General features: G+C 33.7%; 1 protein-coding gene across 1 annotated transcript; it reads right to left on the reverse strand.

The window, feature by feature from the left end:
- Nucleotides 1-14,070: 14,070 nt before the first annotated feature.
- On the reverse strand, nucleotides 14,071-16,698 carry LOC145037704 (auxin-responsive protein IAA14-like). Its single transcript, XM_078986412.1, has 5 exons — nucleotides 16,342-16,698; nucleotides 15,842-16,083; nucleotides 14,607-14,742; nucleotides 14,469-14,530; nucleotides 14,071-14,337 (listed from the first exon to the last, which is right to left on the reverse strand). The coding sequence occupies exons 1-5, from the start codon at nucleotides 16,566-16,568 to the stop codon at nucleotides 14,300-14,302; spliced, it is 705 nt and encodes a 234-aa protein (XP_078842538.1). The 5' UTR covers nucleotides 16,569-16,698; the 3' UTR covers nucleotides 14,071-14,299.
- Nucleotides 16,699-26,202: the final 9,504 nt, after the last annotated feature.

Raw genomic sequence — 26,202 nt, forward strand, 5'->3', positions numbered from 1 at the left:
TAATGCAATGTTTTGTTGTACTTTGATTACTATAATGCATGTGTTGTGATACTTGACATGACGTCATCCACCCCAGAACGTTTCCGCCGTTCCGGTTTTGGGGTGTGACAGATTGGTATCAGAGCATTGTTTATAGTGAGCTAAGTATATCAATTCATAAAAGATATACAGCCTATAAATACAAAAGGGATAAAACACTCTGACCAAGAATTATACTTTAAAATATAACCATATTTTACCAAAGTATAATAACATCCGGAATCTAAGCACTCGAACACAAGTATCACAAGAAGAACAAGAATAAAAGTCTTCAGATGTTGAGCGGTACAGACAAACCTGGGCAGTTACGTAATCGTACGCTGGAATAAATGTAACCTGATCAACTAGCTTTATTCGAGATGCGATGAATGTGTGCTCAGCAGTGGTTGTGGTGTGCAATAGGTCCGAAACTTACCAACTAGGATTTGTTAGAGCCAAACATAAAGTTAAAATACTATAGGAGTATTTTAGAACGCTACAAGATTCACACTAAACCCATAATCATAATTCAAAGATAAGAACCAAACAAGAATTAAAATACCATAGGGGTATTTAGGATACATAGATAACCTGGTGTGATAACTAAAAAGATCCTTATTGATATACCTACAACTACAGAGGGTATACTCCCAATGTTATATATAATAAGGACCCCATAGGCTAAGAATGTGTGGTTTCGCTCTATTACCTTTTCCTCGTTGGGATGTGGTTCTAGAGTAGTATCACATATTCGAAGGCCTATCGGATCTAAACTATATATGATTTGTACACCCTGTGTAATCGTAGCAGGACTCGATATGGATCACACAGTGAAATGTTAATAATCTCTTAGGATTCTTTAGACATTTCCATTCTCGCACGAACCCTGTAGAAAACCCTACCCACTTCAGTGCATAACAGGAGAGTTGATTCGACCCCGAAGAGGTTCATTGAGAATATTTCCTGTTCGGAAATAAATGAACTGGGTCGAGACTATTGAATACACCAAGTGCCCGTGCTCTTTTAGGGACAACGGTGAGAAATTCGTCTAAACTTCGGAGATTCCCAGTCACCCATCGTGAAGTGATGACACCCAGAGTTGGAATCAAAAGGAAGGCGGAGTAGGAATTCAATATGTCCATACGAGAAGAGAACCCTAGGAAACTACCCGAAGGAAACCAACGCCGATTCCAGTCAAAGACACAAGGCAGACTGAGGGAGCCAGTATATGGAACCCGAGAATTGTCTTTTTCCTCGTGTTCGTCACGCTAATACACCCTTAAAATAATACAATTTAGTGAGTTAGCGGTTACACTGTGCACACTATGTGTTAGGTAAATCGCCTTGTTCCCGTTGCCAGTAATACGCTTAGAGCGGATCCCCACACCTTTGTGAGGTTGTTTAGCCATAAGCCCTCATGAGCCTCTCTTTCCGCAGCTTCGTTCCGAATGTTCTCAAATCTCTCCAGGCTGGAGAGTGAAACTTGTCTCAGTATAAAGGTAACTTAGTAAGAACGACTCGCATCTTATGGCCTCTTTCTGATACTCATACACCCACTTCGATTACCAGGACTACATCATAGGGATGTAGGTCGACACTCAGACAACCAATACCCGAGGCACGGGAAAAATATTATGCCTAATACGTTTAGGACAGAAATGTCCAGGGTTAACCATCGTCTCTCATTACCTTGTATTCCTTTCCGTGTAGGAAAAACCACGCCACCGAAGAAGCGTAACCAATCCACAAGCAAGAAACCTACTCTCCTATTCGATGAAGCTACTTTTCAAGCTGCAGTCTCGGCAGCCGTAGCAGCTGTCATGGCTCACCTGAATGCTAACACCGCCAATGTTAGCAAGAGCCCTGTCGGGAATTCCAATTCTGGCAATCGACAACAACAACCAACACTTCCATACTCAGCCACCCAAGAACCTCAACCGAACCCACTAAAGAGAAAACTCAAGTTTGAGGAAGGAAGTACCTCGGCTCAAGGACCTTCATAAGGACAACGAGCTGAGGCAGCCGATACTCCTGTCAACCCTTCCCTCCCGATCTCAAGGAGACTATACCTAGGAGACCTCCCCCACTGCAGCAAGTGCAGATACCATCATCATGGTGTCTTCCGGGAACTCTATTGTGATAGGTGCGACATGAAGAGGCATACTGCTCGTGTATGCATAACTCCGGTGGAACGTATTGCATCAATCACCGATGCGGCGACCACTCAGGTTTTCCGCCTATGTGGCGAGTTTGGACACTTCAAGAAGGACTGACCATCCGAAGGGAAAGACAAAGACACAGAAGGAGCCTGACACTACTACTTAGGGAGAAACGTCAAGGAACTCGGTAGATTTTTGGTACGACTCTTGATCTCGGATAACTAAGCTAAGAACAATAAAAAACTAATCCAAATGCAAATTCTTTCCAGTAAGGCGAAAGTCGCAGCACTGTTATAAAACTTAAAATTTATTAGGTAAAACTATAGTGGCTAAACATATACGTTAAGGTCGTGTCTATTTAAGATGGACAGACCTAGAGTGAGCGAATGCCGCCTCATTTCCTGTTCCTCGTTTGGTTGTGGATTTAGGGTGGGGTCGCTCAGTCAACAGTCCTCCCCACCTTAAATATACATGACTAGTATATGTGAGGCGATTATAGAAATGCCTTGTGAATATTCGTTCACGAAAGATACTCTATTCAGAAAACACTTAGAACTCTCTATAGTTCCGCATTGACTCTACCGGTCGAAGTACCCTCAGTAGTGATACGTAGGACGGAACCCGAGACGCCTAGAACTAGTGTGCCTGTTCGACACATGACTCTATCGATCTTCACTTTACATCATGTTGGAGTGTGCCAACTTCGACGACTCTATTGATCATGGTTTGACTACGTGCAACCATGTGTACATTCTTAGTGATGTGTAAAAAGAACTTTCTCCATAGCCATATCGAAATATAAAGGTTCTTCCGAACCTAAATCTAACACAAATAATCAAACTTAATACGATCTGTCAATCGTCCCTCTTATCTCAAACCTTCCGAAACACCCAAGGGAAGATACCATACATTGTTGACCGACCCCTCGTGGTCAGATAAACACTGAATCGAAAGACACTGCAGATACTTCAGGAAACGACAACGATCCGAGGCATACCTCTTAGATTCCCTCGGGAGATCCTTCGCACCTTGCACATCAGGTTCGTGAACCCAGAAGATAAAACTCATGGGACTGACCGCTATAATCAAGTATATGCATAAGGGTGGCATATAATTGAGATCAAAAAGATTTAAGGTGTGTGTTTCCTCCCTATTCCCTGTTCCTCGTTGGGTGGTGGGTTTGGGGTGGAGTCGCACAGCTGAACATCCCGCCGACCTCAATTGTACACTGCTTGCATACACCCGGTATTTGTGATTAGGCTAGGCATGAGCCCTACCACGAACCTCTTAGCAAAACACTTTCACCATATTCCATAACATAGGAGCCAAAGTCAAGAGAATCACTGCGGGTCGAACGAGGAAGTTCCGAGCGATGAAACCATATACCCACTAGATTTGACCTAGACCGAGAAAACCCCGAACCTTCGGTAGAGTAGTTGCAGTAGATGCTCTAACTACTCAGACACCTTGCCCACCCTGTTACAGACAGGTAGTACCTATCATCCTCCACCCTATTGCATGGAGGAAATCGTCGTCGCCCTGTAGACGATGAAATACATTCTCCGAAGTGAACACTAGGATACCGAGAACCACAGGATAACCTTCGCAGCCCAAAATATTTGGTCAAGTGTGAAAGTAGCTGCGTCAAATCTCATGACCCGAATCCCGAAGAGATCATAGGCTTGACACCAGCCTTGGTGTTAGTCGAAGGGTTATGCAGGAACATACACCTTCCACGCTAGGATAAACCACAGTCTTAGAGATTCATTGGACTATTAGGTGTTCCACGAATACTATCTCACGCAGAGATAACAGAACTACCTCCCGAGATAGTCCAACACTCGTTTAGTGAAACCCTATCTCCTCGACCCTCAGGGTTTCCGTATCTCAAGCTTCATTAGTGCAAGTTCATTTTGCACAAGCGCGAGACAGACACTCTATAGCAAAGGAATAACCATAGTCACGCTACCCACTCGATGATCTAGAAAGTCTCTATCAGCCAGTGGAAAGAAAACACGAAACCGAAGACCACCCGAGCTTCCTAAGGACTAACCCGAAGGACTACACATCCAGTACAAGTGAGAACGTTAGGAACTTCGGAATGGCGATCACGCCAGTGTTGATCTTGCCATTGAAGTAAACTATGTTCTTAGTACTGAAAAGCTCTACTCCTTTCCGAGAGCTTAGTACCATCCGAGAATCCTCATGGAGACATGGTCCAACCCTTTTCAGGCCGCTACTACCTTTGGATATACCACAGGATTCACACCCGGATGACCCATTTCTTAGACTTGACTTGATAGGTGATTTCCCGATGACACTCTTCGTGTCTCACTCATCTTGAAAGAATCCATCGAGAACCCTAACCTTGTAGATACACCAGTTGGAACCCACTAGCTACACGAGACGGAATCCGCAACCCCTACGCGAGGGTCTGTTGAAATGACAAACACAGACCAGAGATCACTTGGGGATGCAAGGACAACCACATAGGAAGTACTCTCTTACCTCTACTTGGCCATTCATACCTACTTCCTTGCCTAGATCTGAATTTCGGGACGAAATTCCCTCTAACGGGGGGATGATGTGACAACCCAAGTTGCCCCGTTACATTTCTCCGTTACCGTTAACGGAATAATTCCACTGTTCAAAAGTTCCGTTAATGAGAAGTCGTCAAGTTTAATAAACATTTCAATTGTGTATGTTTATATGTCATTAAGTCGTGATAAAAGAAAATAAAAATACATAACACATATTTCCATTTACTTGGAAAATATTAGTTTATTATTACGACCACTAAATCGGGTGCGACCAAAAGCTCCGTTTAACGGCAGTATCGGGTAGAATTCCACTGAGCCCCGACTCAAAACCCTATGTAAGGGTGAGTGGAGTCCATTGGAGACTTTTTACACTCTCTCTCTATACTCTCTCTCTAGACTCGTTTTAGCCCCGAATCCGCAACCAAATGCTTCCAAATTGTAAGTCCACTTACCCTAGCTTATTCTAAACATATTGATTTGTGTTTATAGCCCAAAAATCGGACTTAGAAGCAATGGAAAAGGAGTTTACGGCCTAAGAACCTCCTTAGGCCGTAAACACCCAAATCAAGGCCAAAATGACCCAAACTTGTCCCTAATGGCTTGGAAATAAATAGAAGAATTAGCCTAGGAGTGTTTGCACATTTAAAACAATCATTTTGGAGCATAAAAAGGAGTTTACGGCCCAAGCACATGCTTAGGCCGTAAACACCTCTAAAACCATGTCAAAATGCCCCAAAAACACTCCCAAACCACCCTTAGACTTCATGCATAATTTAGGGACTTAGCATTTGGAGTTTGGATCAATTAAACACATCAAAATGAAGAATAAAAAGGAGTTTATGGCCCAAGCACATGCTTAGGCCGTAAACACCCCAAATCATGCCCAAAGTGTGGTTTTGCTTCCCTAAATGGCCTTAGACATTTACCATAAAATACTAGGAAGGATTTAAGGACTTAAACACATGAAATGGAGGGGTAAAAAGGAGTTTACAACCCAAACATTTATCTAGGCCGTAAACTCCCCAAAACACATCCAAATGATAGTTTTAACCCTCCAAAATAGCATCACACTTCATTAGAAATCACTAGAAAGGCATTAGGGGCTTTAAACTTCACAAAACTCTAAGGATGAGAGTTTATGGCTGTAAACTCCTTTGGGAGTGGTTCCTTGGCTGTAAACTCATAGATCAAGCCCTTAGAGGCCTCAAACCCACTCATGCCTTTTATGAAAAGTCCTTAGAAAAATCCCATGAGCAAGCTAGAAGCATTAAACACCCAAGAATATGACCTTGGGAGTTTATGGCCGTAAACTCCCTTGAGTTAGGACATAAACTCCAAAATGGTCCATGTTAATGCTTTAAACCCATTCACACACTTGATATTTGAGTTTAACAAAGTTCCACAACTGATAGGAGACCCTAAGCACCCTTAAACGCTACCCGGGACCCCAAACACTTAACCAAAAGTGTTTTCCGCTCCTTTGAGCACGTATATTTGTTTATTTAGTATTAAATATACTAATTGTATGTGAACATGTGATATCATATGTTAAATAGGTCATTGAGTGTGTTCGAGTCCTTAGGTGACACCGAACGCCCAAACAACACTCTCGTCGGACCTACTTACATCAGGTGAGTTCATACCCCTGAATGAACCTTTTAAATGCTTTTAAATGTTTTATAGGGGGGGGGGAATACAAGTTAAACATGCCAGTTATCATGTCAATCACATGTGATTGATAACCCGCATGCACAAAATTGTACCACTTTACACTGTTTTACCGAGTGGGACACTATAATGACTTTTACTTATTTCATAACTTTTACTTATACTGATTTATCCAAATTCATTTTAAATTAATTTATGAAAGATCCTCTAAGGTTTTAAACATATTTTTACAAAAGAATACAATTTGGGATTTTCTCTGTACATGAAGGCTTTGCATTAAAGATTTCCTTTTTAGACGTATACTTTTACTTGTTAAATACTGCTGCTTCGCTTATACTTATTTTATACTCCTACTCGGTAACGCTTTCACTTATATTTGTAGTCGCGTATACCTGATGACGCTTATACTTATTCACGCTCTTACTTAGTAATACGATTCTTCTTCACTTATACTGGATAACGACTTTACTCCACTTATACTTGATAGACGTTCTTACTTCACTTATTGTCGTCTATGCTTCGTGATACACTTATACTTGGTACACTTATACTTCACGACTCGGATGTTCCACTGTACACTTATACTTCACGACTCGGATGTTCCACTGTACACTTATACTTCACGACTCGGATGTTCCACCGTACACTTATACTTCACCGTATGATACCACTTGATACACACTCAAGCATAGTTAGATGTATGTTTATGCTTGTATAGATGCATATAAATAATGATTGAAGGACTTAGGAAGGCTTGTCCGCCCTATTTCCTTTTCTTCGTTGAGATGTGGTCTGGTGGGATCGGATGTCCATCTGAAGGTCGTTCATTTCATTAGCTATATATTATGTACACGAGCATAGACATACGAGTTTTCTTCAGTCAATTCAGTTAAGAGTCTATACCTCTAGTCTACACTTACATTAGAAACCCACTCCCTCCTAGTAACACACTATCCTCTATTTGGGATGCATCTTCGGGATGCGGCCTTCTCCGTCGTCTAGTTGGTAACCAGAGTCTCCTGTAGGGAGAGCGGACATTGTGTGTATAAGCGTATACGGGATTGACAACCCCACACCCTGACTGCTAGCTACAGTCCACGGCCTATCAAGCCAAGGGGTGACAAATGTCACATTATATTGATGCTTGTAGGGCGTCTGGAATGCTAGTCAGTATGGTTACGAGTATCCTGGGTTACCTTATAATTCATGTCCTTAAGGTAACGGTATTTCACCGGCAATCTACATTGTATGCTGGTACATTCATTTTCAGAGTCACACTGTTTTGACCTTACAAGATGTATCTTTCATTTGATACTGTCTAGGGTCTGTTATCTCTGTTTGACCTTACAAGATGTATTATTCATTTGATACTGTCTGGGGTCTGTTATATCTGTTTGACCTTACAAGATGTATCTTTCATTTGATACTGTCTGGGGTCTATTATCTTTGTTTGACCTTACAAGATGTATCTTTCATTTGATGATGTTTGGGGTTTGTACCCATTGTATTAACAGAATCCACTGTATTCACGGTATTCACTGTGTTCACCGTTCTAGACCTTGCTAGACGTATCTTTCATTAGATATTGCCTGCGGTCTGTATTCACTGTTTTGACCCTACTAGTTGTACCCTTCATTTGGTACCTGCTGGGGTCTGCGTATCCACTTATTAGACTGAACCAGACGTATCGTATGTTTGATACTCTCCTGGAGTCTATGGTTCTTTGCCTTAGTCAGCAGTCCTCACTGCTGAGGCATATGTCATTCCCTGATGTCTCTTGCTTTCTTTAATAATCAAATTCAGTATTTTGATAATAATAGCAATTAAGGGAAACTTCTTTTTACCACATTACACTGACCAGTCATAGTATAAGGCTGCTTTTGTTAAAGAAAATATAGGATTTTCTGGAAAGAACTCTAATACACTGAAATCTCTTAAACTATTACTTTTTTAAGTTATTTGAATGAAATGTCACTAAATGCTTATGAACTCACCAGCATTTGTAAAAATGCTGATACTCGCTTTTCAAATAACTTGTATTCTTAGGTTAGCATTAGACAGGTACATCCTCGGAGCTGTTGATGAAGATAGCTTAGTACTACGCTGTATGTATTCTATTACTTGTATTACTTTAAATTGTTGTAATGTAACCTTGTAAAACTATTACTATTAATGCAATGTTTTGTTGTACTTTGATTACTATAATGCATGTGTTGTGATACTTGACATGACGTCATCCACCCCAGAACGTTTCCGCCGTTCCGGTTTTGGGGTGTGACAACTTGTGGCTGCAGAGGCAAGTTGCAGACTATCTATGGAGTGCGTCAATTCCGAGTTGGAGCCGTTCGTTGGTGGAACACTCTAGGTAAGACTTTGAGCCCTAATGAGCCACTGCAATTGTCATGGGCAGAATTCTTGGTGCAGTTCAAGCGCAAGTTCTGCTCGGCTGAAAATCTGTTGGAATTAGAGAACAAGTTTCTGACATTGACGAAAGGCAGCATGTCAGTTGATGAATACACTAATAACTTTAACGATAAGATGGAGTTTGCTTTGCACATCGTTCCAGATGAGTTGATAAAGGTTGACCGGTATGCAAAGGGACTCTCATGGGAGTACGCAGCGCCAGTTCGTCAGGCACATACTCTTGAGGCAGCTATCTGGGCTGCCAAGTCTGTTGAGAACATGATTAAGGGGAGAACCACCGACAAGGTTGAAATTGGTGAGAAGAGAAAGTTTGAGGGAACATCTGGTTCTGGTAAGAAAGGCAAATTTTCGAAATCTTATTTGAAAAAGTTTGGAGGAAAAGGAGGCGAAGCGAAGTGGTGTGATAAGTGTAAGAAAAAGCACTTTGGGAAATGTAGCGAGGATGTAACCTGCTACAAGTGTGGAAAGGTTGGACATTTTGCCAATGAATGTCCGAACAACAAAAGGATGTGTTTTGGTTGTAATGAAGAGGGGCACATTTTGAAAGACTGTCCGAAGAAGAAGGAGGCAGCTAAGCCCAACATTCCACCAAAGCCGAAGGTGAGAGCCTTCCAGATGACACTTGAGGCCGCGAAAGATGAAGCTGATGTCGCTTCAGGTACCTTTCTCGTAAACACATTGTCTGCCCAAATTTTATTCGATTCTGGAGCCAACTACTCCTTTCTATCGCATGAATTTGGCAGAAAACTAACTTTGTCTGTTGATAGACTAGATAATGCTTTATTAGTCAAAGTTGCTAGTGGCAAGTTTGTACATGTTACCAGTGGAACGCTAGCAGGCTCATAACATGTAGGTGTTAATGAACTTGGGTGTTCATTCGCTGTATTCCATGCCCCTCATGGTTGCCTTATTTGACTTATACTACTAAGGAACCCCCGAAGCATGTGTTGTCACTCCGATGAAATATTTTTAGACTAGGTCCCTTGTGTTAGTTATTTTAGGGACATAAAGTGAGAATAATGGGAATGGGTAATTGGGTTATTGTTGGTTGATGAAAATTAATTTAATTATTTATTGTGGGTTGAAAAGCCTATATGCTCACCAGGCTCCCAAGCCTGACCCACTCAGTTTTATTTGTATTACAAGAAGTGGCGCAAGGGCATAAGATGGATGAACCATCAAGTTGTTTTGTTTAAAAGTTTGTATATGTATATATTTGTTGAATGACTTGTAATGCTATCCTTTATGCTTATTGGTCTGTATCGGAACATGACACCCCGAGTTTTGATTATATAATGAAAATACATTTCTTTTATGAAATGCTTTGGTAAACATTGTTTTATCATGTTTAGGTTTTGGGAACAAATTCCGCAAGTCTTTCAAATCAAAAAGATTTACTCTGAAATTATTTTTAAAGCATAAATGAAAATCGGTCTTTTCTGGCCGAGATTTCGGGGATGTCACATCAATAACATAACATTCATTAAGTGTTTTAAAACAAAAACTAAGAACTACTTTGTGGATTACCGGACGAGTTGATTTGTTTCATAAAGGCTGCCAATTGTCGTTGCACTTGCAATTCCATTTCATTTCGCATTTATTGCATTTGCAAATTCATTTGACTTTGCTTTTCATCTATGGCTTGTTGCATGTTTAACATTTGTTTTCGCAACTCATTAACCTAAAAATAAGAAGACAAACACATGCAGTTAGTAAATGTAATTCAACTTTAAACCATGCTAGCAATGTACTTTACTTTTAATTCAATATAAGAACATAGTAATCATAATAACACCGTAGCTATTCTGTAGCTATTTACCTACGGAATACATACGGGCTTACTTCCGTTACTATTCCGTAGCTAATTACCAACGGAATAGCTATGGATGTGCGTCCGTCGTTATTCCATTGCAATTCCGTTAATAATTTAAGGCATCTCATTCCGTAGGAATTCCGTTGGTATTATGTAGCTAATAACTACGAAAATTTTCTGTTGTTATTTTCCTATAGCAAAGTCCCTGATTTTCTAGTAGTGTAAGCAAATAAATTTAAAAAAATTAATTAACATTAACAACTATAAATAACATTAAATCATGTACTATAATTAATTTTATTTATGTGTAATTCACGGATAAAAATCATTCAAACGATTGAGATTATATAGTTATAATAGATGTATATTTTATTATATAATTTAAAATAAACAATAAATTGTATCAATTTAGTATGCGAACTATTATATCAAATTTAACAATAATGTTATTGTTATAATTAAAAAAACATATATTTGTAAATACTTAAACTATATAGGTGTTTATGCACAACGTGCAAACATTCGTCTAGTTGGTTATAAGGAGGTTGATCTACTGCTCGAAATAGAGAGTTCTCGGTTGATTCGGTGGCATCACTGGTCTTTCTAGAGTGGTGAGTAACTATCCTTTGATTTATCTTCAGAGATAGGCAAATGGTTATGGTGATGCTTTAGGAGGAGCATGTCTAGTGATTATTATTTTAATTATCTTGCTCCCTCTTCCTTGTTTATATAGGTTTAGAGACATTTCCTTATTTATTTCTTGGGAAATCTCCAGAAAAGTCCTAAAATTTTAGTCCAATTTATGAAAAAGTCCCAAACTAATTTTTGTTTACAGAAAAGCACAGAATACCGGCTAAAACTTCGAAAAAACCCTTTTTGGCCGGTTTCGTAGATTTAGTCGGTATTCTGTCCTTTTTCGTTAGTTTGCTCAAAATATTAGGATTTTTCTGAAAATTACCCGATAACCAAAAATATTGGGACTTTTTTGAAAATTACTATGGAATTAATGGATATTATTATTAACAAATCATTTATAAACATAAAAAATATTTTTTTATTATAAACAAAGGAAATACATTTGTTGTTAATTTCTAGAAATAGAATGGTCGACTATGTACTTCTCAATTGTTTGTTGACCACTTCAAAGTCTTTATGTTTTTCATATGTATCGTTGTGGGTGTCATAGTGAGAAATACTCTATTAGGCGTGACCAATACAAGAGTTGATAATATTTATTAATACATAATCAATAAGTGTCTACTTGCTATTAAGCATGATGCTATATGATCATGTGTTATTAGAAAATATCATTACACGAACATATAGATCTTTCATTATGTTCTTTAACCTAACTACCACCTAACCTCCAAACATTACCCGGTAACAACCATAAACTTACACACATCTATCGAGAGTGAAAAGTAAACTTTGAATGACAATTTAAATAGATAATGACCCTTCACTTGTTTCCATATAAATTATCATTCAGGGTTCACTTTTCACATTTTATAGATGTGTGTTAGCCGATGATTGTTAGCATGTAAGGTATGAATGTTGGTTGGTAGTTAGGTTAAACAACATAAGAAGAACACCAACATTAGAGGAATGCTAACTAACTTCATCTCACCATCATACCCACAACAATGCATAGGAAGAACGTAGAGAGTTTGAGTGGTCAGGAAACAATAAAGGAGTACTTAGGCCACCAATATTTTGGTTATTATGTAATTTATAAAAGATTTGTTAATAATAATATCCATTAATTTCATGGTAATTTTCAAAAAAGTCCCAATATTTTGGTTATTATGTAATTTTTGGAAAAGTCCCAAAATTTTGAGCAAACTAACGAAAAAGGACAGAATACCGGCAAAATCTGCGAAACCGGCCGAAAAGGGTTTTTTTCGAAGTTTTAACCGGTATTCTATGTTTTTCTGTAAATAAAATTTATTTTGGGACTTTTTCATAAATTGGATTAAAATTTTGGGACTTTTCTGGAGATTTCCCTTATTTCTTTCCTTCATCTTTTCTAGTTTTAGAAATGTTGTTTATTTCAGGAATTTTTCCTACACCTGCTCAAATAAAAGTCCTTAAAGTATATTTTTCTTGAAGAAAACCATATTATGATTTTGTGTTGGAATATCTAATTATCCTTTACACTCCCCACAAAATTATGAATTACATTAACATTTTCTATGCTAGTTAATTTTAGGCCTCCTACCTCATATTTCTACTCTAAAGTTCTCAAATTCCATGAGCTCCATATTACCTAACTACTTTCCATATTACCATACTTCTTCCGAATCTCTTTATTTTCAAGTATTTTTCTATGGTAATTCATATTATGATAGTTACATATTCCTTCATTGTACCAGTAATTGGCCTGTTAAAGATAAAAAAAAATGATTAAGAATTAGAAAGATTCTCGGCTTTAGGTGAACAAGGAACATGTTTTTTTTTATGAATAATAGTACTGCTCCTATAATTGATACATCACCTACATCGTGTCTATCAAAAATGGAACTTTTTATACAACTCATATCCTACAACATTGTAGGGTGAGATTTTTCAAAGCATATCACTATCTGATCTGGCATGAACATTGTGTATCATGCATATGTAGGGGAAGATGACTGGGTTTTTATAATGAAGAATTGTTAGTACACCACTCTTCCTTTGCTTTTTATTCTATTTTGCGATTATTTGAGATCCTTCCCGTTCAGACTAAGAGGGTGTGTTAGAATATTTTATTGGACTATATGTGTATAATGTATGGACCTTATTGTTACATTGTACATTATATATTGTTGAGAAATACACATTAATTGTATCGAGGATTTTTCATAATCTAACAAAAAGTGTAGTTAACCGAGTGTCATTCATATTCATATATGATAGGACAATATAAATGTAAAATATGTAATTGAAATTGAATGTCATTGACTTGAAAAAATATGACAGATTAGTTGGGTTTCAAACGAAAATAGTTTTGATTTGAAATAACAATTTATTTTCAACGATATAATTTTGAACTATTTTTTATCGAATAAAATAGAAATAAAAACAAATGTAAATGATTGTAATGATAGTAGAATTATTTCTAAAATTATTATAAATATTATAAACAATACCAAACAAAAATAAGTGGTCATGAATGAGTAAACCCATCAAGATGCACATGCCCTTGTTCCCTCCCTACCACTTGGGGCAAGGCTGTTTTTGATTATAAGGTCATGCTTCACTAATAATTATCATTAATTAAATAATTATTTATGTGAATATATTAAAATTTAATTAGTTATAGAGACATAAAAAAAACAGCTATCGATAGCCACTAACTAAAAATTAATCTCGCATTAGTAGTACCTAATTGGGAATATGGGAACATAAACAAAAAATTTATGATAACATAATCAAAACTGAAAACATTATTAAACACTCCACATTAATATGTTTTGAGAGGCAAACCAGTAGAAGAGTCATTGTTTCTTGTCCATTACAAAACGTACGTCCCAAATCATCTTTCGACAAATTCTATATACTATCAAACTTTTTCATGACAAAAACAAAAACAAATCCAAACACATTCAAACATTAACAGCTTGATCCATCCATGTCCTTTGATGATTTGAAGTTGTCATGAACTTGAATCAAGATTAGGGTTTGCTTCATATTTGTCTTTAACACCTGTTCTTGCATTTTTCCATTGCTCTTGGGGCTGTAAATCAAGATTAGGGTTTATTTCAATACTTAGAGTAGGGTTTACTTCAAGACAAATTAACAAAGGAAAACGCAGACAGACACCATATGCTAAGAAATATGTAAATAAATGGGTTTAGTGTTGCTCACCAAGTCCAATTGCATCTGATCCCTTCATGATTCGAAGTCGCTTGCAAGAATCAACAAACATTCTGCACGAAAACAAGTTTGGATTGATGAGAATACTTGTTTTCTAAATTTTATCTGTTAATATTACCAAGAACTTACGCCCACGGGACATCACCAACAAGCATCCAATCACCATCTTTATCTTCATAGCTTGGAACATATTCAGAACTGTTAAGGAGATCCATCAACTTTCTTTCATTCATGAAATCAATCATTCCTTGGGATCCATACTCTCCTGCAAGGATAAATAAATGAACATCATAAATATATATTAAAAGAGATAATTTAATGTAAAACACCCTCATTAGTTAATTTGAGTAGCGCCCTATTTGTCCAACAGAATTATAAAAAGTTGTATTTTAAAATACCTTTTGAGAATTACATCATATAGAACATGTTCTGAGAGTTAATGAATTAAAATATTAACATAAGCAACACAACATATGCTATACCATCAAATGTTTCAAGACCTAAGGCTTCGAAATTTCTATTGATCCGAAAAGTAATTTTTTCTTGAACGGCTGAGAAAACTATCCATTTAAAAATCACCATGTCTATATTAGAATATAGGGTCCTACTAATTGGACCCCAGATTTTCTTAGAGGACCCTTTATTAATGACTTTTTAAGCATAAAATTCCGTACATTTATAATATCAATAACTTTTATGATTACTAAAAGTTAATTTTTTTGAAACTCCTACTTATCATTTAATTCCTATAAACTTTTTATTTATTATATATTTTACTTTTTTATAATCAAATAATAATACAAACATATCAACAGTTTCTATATATTTTAATATTTATATAAACCAAAAAATAAAAATAAAATGATATTAAATATTTAAATGAAAACTAAGTATTATTATTATATCGTATTTGAAATCACTTGTTATTATGCTTACATATAAAAATGATTTTAATAAATTGCATTAAAAAACCAAAAAGGAAACATATACACTTGATTAGTATCGGGATTTGAAATATTCAAAGATTCTATCGAAGACACGGATAATTATAAACAAAGCGTTACATATATATACGTTTTCATCATCAATAACTCGAATCTTCTTGAGCGTAATTATATGTTGCGAAACATTCTGTTTTTTATTATCCGGACTATCCGAGTTGTTTGATAAAATTGGATTACTGCTTCTTTACTTTCTTAATGTTTTTATATGAAAAACCTTTTCCAGATTTGACTAAACGAGAAGTGAAAACTTCGGCCATTGATGATCATGCACGATACAACCAACAAGTAATGCATTTTACGTCTAAACCCTTTAAATTATTAGGCAAAATTTCAACTATTCGAGCATGAACCAAGACATACCCATGGTGAAGGAGCTAAACATCTTCGCTAAAGCATCGGATAATTGTTGATAACTCTCATATAATTTAAGGTCCACCTTGCGAAGATACGGTGCTCCATCCATTGAAACTTTCACAAAGGCCGCATGGCTGTTACTACCGGTGGTGGCGGCCACCACCTTCTCAGTTTCCTCATTATTGCTCTTCTGAGCCATCACGTTTTTGCGATAGTTTCGCACTGGTGGCCATCCTACCACCTGTGCCCTATTAAGTGAAGAAGAATAAAAAACAATTAACAATTTTCATAAAGTAGTTACTATGACTATGGTTGAGAAATATGATCATAAAAGTTTATAAGCCGAGGATTAACATAGTATTTAGAAAGAACGAAAGGTTGTTTTTGCCGAATATGTAAACTTTCGACTTTAAATATGACACACACACATATCTGTATATGTGTATGTATCTTATTAAAAAAAAAAAAAAAAAAAAAAAAAAAAAAAAAAAAAAAAAAAAGCGTACTTGGCTGGTGGCTTGATCAAATCTTTGTTGTTTTTAGAGTTCTGCAACTTCATATCATTCAGATTAGTAGAAGATGAGGACTGATCATTTGGTTGTAGATTGAGCATAAGATCAACAGTCTCTGCGTAGCCACGTTTTCCGGTGACCTTTAAGGTCTCCGCCTCACAGCCACTGCCTCCTCCACCCGGCAAGCCAAGGCATAGCTCAGTTTCCTTGAGGTGCATCATGATTTTCTTGCAAACTATCAAAAGCCTTGTTTTTTGCACTGCTTCCTGTTGTGTGTCTGTGTGTGTGTGTGTGAGAGAGAGAGAGAGAGAGAGAGAGAGAGAGAGAGAGAGAGAGAGAGAGGCAATAAGAAAGAGGAGAAGTGGAATAGAAGTTCATGTGCATATATAACAAGGAGTTGCATCATTTGCATCATGTACTGACGGATCATATGCATACACGTGGTGGTATTTGGTATTTAAATCTTCTAGGATCAAGGGCTCCTTTGTATATAAATTAAAATAGTTCAAGTGTCACAAATTACAGAAAGAGCCCTTTCTTTATCGAAGTCCTGTAAACAATATATATATATATATATATATATATATATATATATATATATATATATATATATATATATATATATATATATATATATATATATATATATATATATATATATATATATTACTATTTAATGATTTAATGATTGGACGTTAATCCAAATGATTTAGTGATTTGAGGTCCCACGTTATGCATGGATCACAGAATTACATGCAGTAACTTTTTCTCATTAATTATACATGGTTAATCATGCTTAAACAATTGAATTAATTTGAATATATATATATATATATATATATATATATATATATATATATATATATATATATATATATATATATATATATATATATATATATAGAGAGAGAGAGAGAGAGAGAAAGAGTATGAGACCTATTAATATAGCAAATAATCTAAAAAATAAAATTGAAAAAATTCATAATACTTCAACTGTACTTCATAAAGAGTTAATACTTTAGATAAAACAAAATTAAATTGTATTAAAAATCAAAATAAAACTATACTATATAAAAGAATTTCATATAAAATCGAAGACAAAACTTTTAAAGAAATTATAAATAGTTTAGTAGAAAAAATATAAAAACAAAAAGATCCATAAAAACAATCAAGTGAGATAAAAAGCGATATTAAAATATTAACAGAATAAATAAAAAATCTTTATCGACAATGTAGTAAATCTAATAAGTTGTAAATGAATTAAAATAGTAAAACCTAATAAATTTTCCATAGAAACTCGTGCTGGATTAAAATAAGATATTAGTAAATTAGTTCATGATACTTCACCTGCTATAGTACCACATGAAGCAGCAACATATACAAATAACTTAGGAAAAACAAGTTTTAGATTTTCCAATTACAACTCTATCACTAACTAAGAATTTGAAGAAACAGAAACACAAAGTAATTTTGTCAATATAAAAATACCAAAAAATTAAGTAAAATTTATATTCCCAAAAGATTTAAAAATTAAATTAAACAAGGAAGAATTTATTCACATAGAAGATCAAATGTTTTTAAATAAAGAAATAAATAAAAATGAATATTTAGAATACGATAATATAAGAAACATTGTTTTAAAAGAAACTAATATAATAGAAGAAGAACTAATATTTTCTAATGATAGATCAAATATTTTAGAAATAAGTTATCAAAAAGAATTAACAAATATCGATAAAGAAGATGTTAGTACTAGTTATTTTTCATGAGAACACACTCTTTTTAAGAAATATGAAATAAAGAAAAAACTATATTGACTTTCCATCAAGAACACCTTATACAAAATATAACAATCAAACAAAATATTTTGAATATGTAGCAAAAGGAGCAAAAAAAACCCTTAAAACAACCAATAATATTTTAAGCAGGCCATAAATGATATATTTTAAATCTAACAACACATGATCCTAAACATGGACAAATGTTATAAATGTTTGGAAAAGTATTCTAAAAGGAAATTAGTATAGAAATTTTCAAGAATTAGAAACATAAGAAATGTATAAGTATTTAAAAACATTTTTAGAAGAAAGTGTAAAAGCAATATGGGAAGCTTATAAAAATGAACAAACAAAAGAATTTAAGAAATTTAGGAAGTAATCCTTATAATTTTGTTAACAAAATACATGCTTTAATAACCGGAGCAGATCCAAATTCAGGACATATAGAAGTCAAGAAAAAGGCTATGGACAATTAAATTTAAAGAATTGTACTAGCGGCTTATATGTTAAAAAATTTATAAATCATTATGTTTATCTAACAACTATTGTAGGAAACATTTTTAACAAAGATATAGTAGAGAAATTATTTCATAAATTACCTGGTCTCGTAGAACTAGAAAAATTCATACAAAATGGAATGAATTATCAGAGGTTAAAAATAATCGAACTAATTTATGGACTATAACACAACGAGTTCAATTTATAATAAAAATATTAAAGGAAAAATGCGTAGATTTATAAATATAAAAACAATTAAAATAGACTGATTACAAATTTTGTAGTGAAATATATACATCCCAAACTTATGGATTACGTAATAAACAACAAAGAAGTAATAACTACGTGAAGTACAAGAAAGCTAAGCAAAAAAAATATTATTTAAGAAAATCTAATAAAAGAAAACCATATTTAGATGAAAAAAGACATGTTAGAAAATTCAAACCAAAAAGAAATTATAAAAACAAACCTAGTTGTTTTGTTTGTAATAGTACTGAACATCTTGCTAGAACTTGTCCAAAAAAAAACAAAATAATCATGAGAAAAATAATATACTAATAAAATGTGTAAATGAAGATTTAATACATGTAGATGAAAGTATTAGTGATAATGAGTCAATGTATAGTATAGTCTCAATAGATGAAACCATTCCAGTACAAAAGAAGAATACATGATGTAATACCATTAAAGAATTTTCAAAAGACTATATAAATATGAAGATTCGAGCAGTGAAGAAGGATATAAATTAATGAATATAGAAAAATGTAATCAGAATTGGGAAAAGTGTTTAGGATCAGATAGTATCTCATGTTTTATTTGTAAATTTTATCCTCATAAAAATTTAAGAGCCCGATATAAAACATGTTTTTTAGAAGTTTGTATAAATTGTTTAGAAACAAAAAATTTTATTAAGACAAAAGAGAAATGTATAAACTAATTTTTATAGAATTTGAAAAACAAGAAATAAAACTTTTAAGAAAAAAAAAATAGAAGTTATAGAAGATACTTTAAAATTAATACAAAAAAAATTTGATGTGTTTGAAAACAATATTAAAGGAAAAAATATTATTCAAGAAAATATACTTACAAAACAAAATTATGCAGTACCTTCTTATACACAAGCTATATGTAATAGTGATAATTTAATTTCTTTAAAAATAAAATGTAAAATAAGAATTAATACATATATAATAGAATGTTTAGCTTTTATAGATACAGGATTTAGTAATTGTATTATAGATGAAGTTTTAGTACCAAAAAGTTATGTTACACAAATTAATGATCATATTTAAACCCAACAAATGCATAGAGGAATAAATATTTATCAAAATATATTAAAACATGTATCTAAAATATGTTTTGATACAAAATGTGGTTATAGTAAAGAATATACCTTGCCACTCAATACATGGGTTAGAAAACTAAACCTAAGAAGCATTGATTTTATTATTGGTTTAAGCTTTGTTTTGAAAGACCATGGTGCTCTAACAATCTCAAAAGATTATCTTCTGTTTCAAAAACATTCTCTTCTTGTCCCTGTTACAAATACATATTTTCCTCCACGAATTGAGTATGGAGAGACTAGTAAAATAGGATCAACCTGTAAATGTAAAGAAGAAAATGAATGTCAGTTAGTAGAAGAAAGCAAAGATGTAACTGATATAGAAGAAATGAATAGTGATATAGATGATTTTGTAGAAGATGATTATAATTTCATAAATACAGAGCAAGTTTATATCACTTTATAGTAACCGAACAAGAAATAGATCAATTGATTTTGAAACTAGAAAAAATGGAAATAATAGTAGAAAATTTTTTAAAATATTGGGAGAATGATAAAATAATATATGAATTAAAAATAAAACATCCATAGTACACAATCAGAAATAAAAATATAGAACCAACTAACGAAGTTATAGATGATTTCAAATTACACATTTCAGAATTATTAAAATTAGGAGTCATAAGAAGATCTGATAGTCCTCAAAGATCTTCTGCAACATTTATAGTAAGAAAACATTCAATAATAGTAAGAGGAAAAAGTAGAATGGTAATTACTATAAAAGATGAAATGATAATACAATAGATGAATCTTATAACATACCAGACAAAAATGTTCTAATCAAGAAAATTCAAGATGGTAAAGTACTTAGCAAATTTGATTTAAAATGTGGTTTATGGCAAATAAAAATGCGTCCTAATAGTATAGAATGGACTGCTTTTACAAGTGTAGAAGAACATTTCGAATGGCTAGTCATGCCTTTTGGATTATAAATGCTCCTAGTATATTTCAAAGAAAAATGGAAGATATATTTAACAAGCATCAAAAATTTGCTAATATATATATTATATTTTAGTATTTAGTAAAAATAGACAAGAACATAGAGGACACTTACAAATCATATGCTCGGAATTTATTAAACATGGTCTAATCATAAGTAAGAAGAAGATGCAACTTTTTTAAAAACTATATTGATTTCCTTGGAGTTAACATAGGAGAAGGAAAACTAAAATTACAACCTCATATAGCCCAAAAGGCTCTAGATTTCCTTCACAAGTTAGAAGATTTAGAATCCTTACAAAAGTTTTTGGGTCTAATAAATTATGCTAGACCATTTATTAAAGATTTAAGAAAAATAGCTGGACCTTTATATTCTAAAACATCTATTACAGGTCAAAGATATTTTAATCAACAATATATAAAATTAGTACAAATATTAAAAGAAAAAATTAAAAACCTCCTAGAATTAGCACTTCCATTAGATACAGATTATTTGATAATAGAAACAGATGGATGTAACCAAGGTTGGGGAGCAATTCTTTGTTGTAAACAAAACAAATTTAGTAAAAAAGTTTGGAAAGAGTTTGTAGATATAATAGTAGTAAATATAAAGAAAAATGTAATATTAATAGTATAGATGCAAAACTACTTGCCATCAATTATGTGTTAGACGGTTTTGAATTATTTATCATTTCTAAAAAAAAAACTCTCAGAACTGATTGTGAAGCTATTGTTTCTTTTTACAATAAAATGAATGGAGATAGTAAATGAAGTAGTAGAAGAAGATGGTTAAATGTCTTAGATCTAAATAAACAACATTGGATTAACTATTAATATAGAACACATTAAAGGAAAATATAATAACGCAACTAATATTTTAAGTAGATTATTAGAAAATAAATTTATAGAAAACTAATTGTGTTTTTTCCATCTCAGATGTCTAGGTCTAATTCAGGTAATCCTCGAGGTCATCCATCATTTCGTGGTATGGTAAGGCTAGAAGAAATTTCATTAATATATTCTTTTGCAACAAAACCAATATAGTCTTCAAACATATACAATTATGATAATATTAGATTTGGTAATCAGACTTTACAAGTTTTTTCAAATAATAATATTTGTTTTAAAGCTTTACCACATGTTTCTCTTAGTAAAGAAGAAAAATGCTTATTAGATAATTTATGGATAGCTTATGGACGGGATCCTAAAAGACATAAAATATCTTACTGCATGTTTAAATTCTTTATCAGAACATTTTAAGAAGACTCACACTCGTCTTAAGTTTTATGTTGTTTTGAAGGGTAAGAAGACAGGTTTCTTCCACATATAGATAGAAGTCGTTGAATTCATACAAGGGTTTACTGATCAATTGTATAAATGATTTAATGATTATCAACAAGCTTTAACAATAGCAAGAATGCATTTAGACATGAATTTTTATAAATTAGGCTCTCTTAAGCATTATGTAGAACCTCCAGTTACTTATTATGTAACCAGAGATTCAAGTCAAATTTTGTTTCGTGATCACTGTGAAACCATGAAAAATAATTACAAACATTTAAATGAAAAAATCCATAAGATTAGAAACTAAAAACAAGATCTAATTTGTAGAATTAAAAATTTACAAAAAAGTTTTCATTCTCAACAAACAGAAGTAATAATTCTTTCTAACGGTTCCTCTTCTGACCCCGAAAAGAAGAGTAAGACGGGTACTTGTGACATCCCCATTTTTCACGGCCAGAAAAGATCGATTTCATTTATGCTTTTAAAATAAAATCAGATTAATCTTTCAAAAGGTGTTGCAGAATTTGTCCCCAAAACAAAATATGATATATTTTAATCAAAGCATTTCTTGAAGAAATGTATTTTCATTTCATTACAAAATTCGGAATGTCCATATCGATACAGACTAAAAGCATAAACAATACAAAATAGGCCTTACAATAGTTATTTACATCTACTGGCCTATAATCCAAAATCTCTCATCATCATCCACCTATGCTCTTGTTCCATTACATGTAATGCAGAAAGCTAAGTGGGTCAGACTTAGGAGTTTGGTGAGTACGTAGGGTTTTTCAACCCACAAATAATAAATTTATTAATTTCATCAACCAACAATAACCCCGATTACCTATTCTCATTATCCTTACTTTATGTCCCTAAACACAATACAAAGGACCTAGCCTGAGGATCATCATCGGGATAGACTTTACTGCTAAGACGATTCCTCAGCCATATATGTTTGTAAGGCAACCATGAGGGGATGGAGTACACCAGTGAACAGATCGTTTATAAACACCTACAGGTTGTGAGTTTGCCAACATTCCACTGAACTATCTAGAAAGGTCCGTGGCTATCATCTATACTCTGCTAGATGACTAGAACACCAACAACATTGAGGCCTTTCATCATTTTAACACACATCAACTACTTCATATACCCATATTATACCCAACATATTTGTAGATAAAAATACGTATACAGTTTAAAACCTGTATAAAACATTCATTTAACACCCATTTCAAATAAAAAAACAATATATATACACATAGCACATATTTTATAGAAAATACTTGATATCTATGTGTAAGATGAAAGTGACTACACACTCACTTGATAAGACGGTAATTAGACTACATTTCGTCCTTTATAACAATCTTTTAAGATGAAACCGAGATGTTTTCTAAAAAAACTGGGCTTTACACGGGATGAAAGTGACTACACACTCATAATATACACAAGAGCTTGTCTTTTCATATCTATTATAGTAACCTTTGCTTAATCACTAACACAATAGGGTAACCATTTGTTACCAAATCACTAAGCTCCACGAAACTATTACCAAACAGCTTAAATTCATAAGCCTACGGTCAAATTTCACAAATGGACAATACTATAAACTTGGGTTTACAACCCTCGTTATCCACTCGAGAGTTCCACGATAGAAAGTATTTATCTATTTTTGTCAGTCCGCTAATAACAACACCGCGTTATGAGTTCACATATTATGTCAAGTTTATCTACTCATCATGACTAAATACTCACATAAATAAAATTACATATTAATAATCAAGAGGATACCTTAGCCCTATGACATTCATAATCTCAACAAACAACATCTCTTTCTTCATCTATAAATTGTAACCACCACTCACTGACCCTGGCTTTGATACTTTTGTACATATATTAGAATGCCATGTTGAAGCTATAATACATTGCATTATAGATGAGAAGATTCCTCGGATCAAACGTGAAACGAACTAGAAATGACCACAATTTATAGGTTGGTTAGTCGGTGAGCGCCCCACACTTCTAATAGGGTGTGTCGTGCTCTGTGTCCCTCTCCCTTCGCAACATGTCATAAATGTCATGCCATGTGTCCCTTTCCCTTCGCAACATGTCCTAATTGACCAACGTGTGTTTTTCATGACTCGATAGAAGCGCACCGTGCTTTTTAACAGGCGCTCCACGCTCCTAATATTCTGACTTTTCAGAATAACAACACATTTTTCGAATGGTCATAGCTTTCTCATACGAAATCTATTTTTTTGACAAACTTTATATCTTTATATCCACATAATCATCTATGAGTGAACTAAAACTTTTTTTAACTACTAATTTATCAAAATTTACACATTTTCTGATGTAATGCGATAAGTATACAAACGCATGTATTGGGTTACCAAAACATCATTGTTTCATTACATAAGTTTGCTCTTAGCAATATCTACACCAAATACATACTGTAACCCACAATATAGGATTATCTTAAACTTGATTGTTCATGGTTTTTTGGTTTCTAAATAGTCCATCTATAGTTGGTATTTCTAGACTTTGACACTCTATGTTTGACATATAGGATAGATCAAAAGAAGAATAGTCCCTAAAACAATTGGCTATGAACATTTGAAGGAACTGGTCAGTAATGGATTCATAAAATCTATTTGAAATGAAACATTACTAAGTAATGGACTCATAGAACCTATTTAAAATGACACAGAGGATAGACCAGAAGAAAGTAGTATCTAAAAAATTTGGACGTGAACCTTTGAATGAACCAATCAATAACAGATTCACATAACCTATTTGAAATGAAAAATTACTAGCTGTACTTGGCATTCTCCCTTGTGGCCTTCTTGAAGGGAAATTTTGATTAAAGTTCGTCGTGGTAGTTTATGGGTTTGCAATATTAATTCCGTGAGATGAATTTGGTGGCAACATGTATTGCAACTTCATGGCACCATTGGGATGCATTCACAGTCCTTTTTGGTTAACAGTTGGTTGATGAACCGGTTGTTGATTAAAGTTTACCATGTTGGTTTCAAGGTCTCCATCCCATGAGAAAGATTTTCTAATAGATTGCATTGCAACCTCATGCCTTCATTGGGATGCAATTATGATCCATTAGACTGGCTATGATAAGGTGGTTGATTATAGTATCCGACTTAAAAGATTTTCCTATTTTAACATTGTTCTTTGAGAAATCTTACCGCCGGTGAAAACATGTTGCTTTTTATAGGTAACTGGAAAGAACTAGTAAAACAAATCAAGTCCTGATGTTTTTGTTGGTCAGTATAGTATCCTACTTTCTAGATTTTCCTATTTTAACAATGTACTTTGAGAAATCTTACCAATTGATAACTTATTCTTTTCATTTAACCAAATTACAACATTGTACTTCCTAAATTTTTCCTATTAAAACATTGTACTTAAAAATTCTACCTTTTATATTCATTGTTTAGCAGTAGGTTGAATATGAATGTGTGATGTGTGGTGGATGTTGTTGATTGTTGTATGTTGGATATTTTTACCCTGGTGCAGGTGACGAAGAAGCTGAACAACAGACAAGTATTTGTAGTAGATAGTAGATATCATTCTTGTGGAACTTGGATTGGATAATTTTTGAATTAATGTTTATTATCATCATGGTTTTTATTTATTGTATTTTTTCAGTATAAAAAAACATGCCAAAAAATATGTGACTAAAGGTGGTTTACTATCACGATTTAATTTATTATGTTTTACTAAAAAGTAAACAATGGTCATGTGAAACGAATCAACCTATGTCTAAAAATAAATAATGGTCATAATTTATTTCTTTTCTAGGTGATCGAAAATAACCATTGGTCATGATAAAAAAACAAGACATGTGTCACTAAAAGCCAATTATAGTAATGATAAACGATAAAATATGCGACTAAAAGGTAGCAATAGTCATTACAAAAGAGATAATATGCCACTAAAAGTCAACATTAGTCATGACAAATAAAAAAATATATCACAAAAATGCAACAATAA

Source organism: Lactuca saligna, chromosome 3 (assembly GCF_052625555.1).
Source record: "Lactuca saligna cultivar CGN05327 chromosome 3, ASM5262555v1, whole genome shotgun sequence".
Lineage (NCBI taxonomy): Eukaryota > Viridiplantae > Streptophyta > Magnoliopsida > Asterales > Asteraceae > Lactuca > Lactuca saligna.

Bases quoted from the DNA above. Each gene is read 5' to 3' on its own strand.
- LOC145037704 (XM_078986412.1), bottom strand. From the start codon at position 16,568: ATGATGCACCTCAAGGAAACTGAGCTATGCCTTGGCTTGCCGGGTGGA. The intron at 14,743-15,841 runs GTATGTCTTGGT...TTATCCTTGCAG, and splicing joins GTTTAGCTCCTTCACCATGG to GAGAGTATGGATCCCAAGGA. The intron at 14,531-14,606 runs GTAAGTTCTTGG...GTTTTCGTGCAG, and splicing joins GTTGGTGATGTCCCGTGGGC to AATGTTTGTTGATTCTTGCA.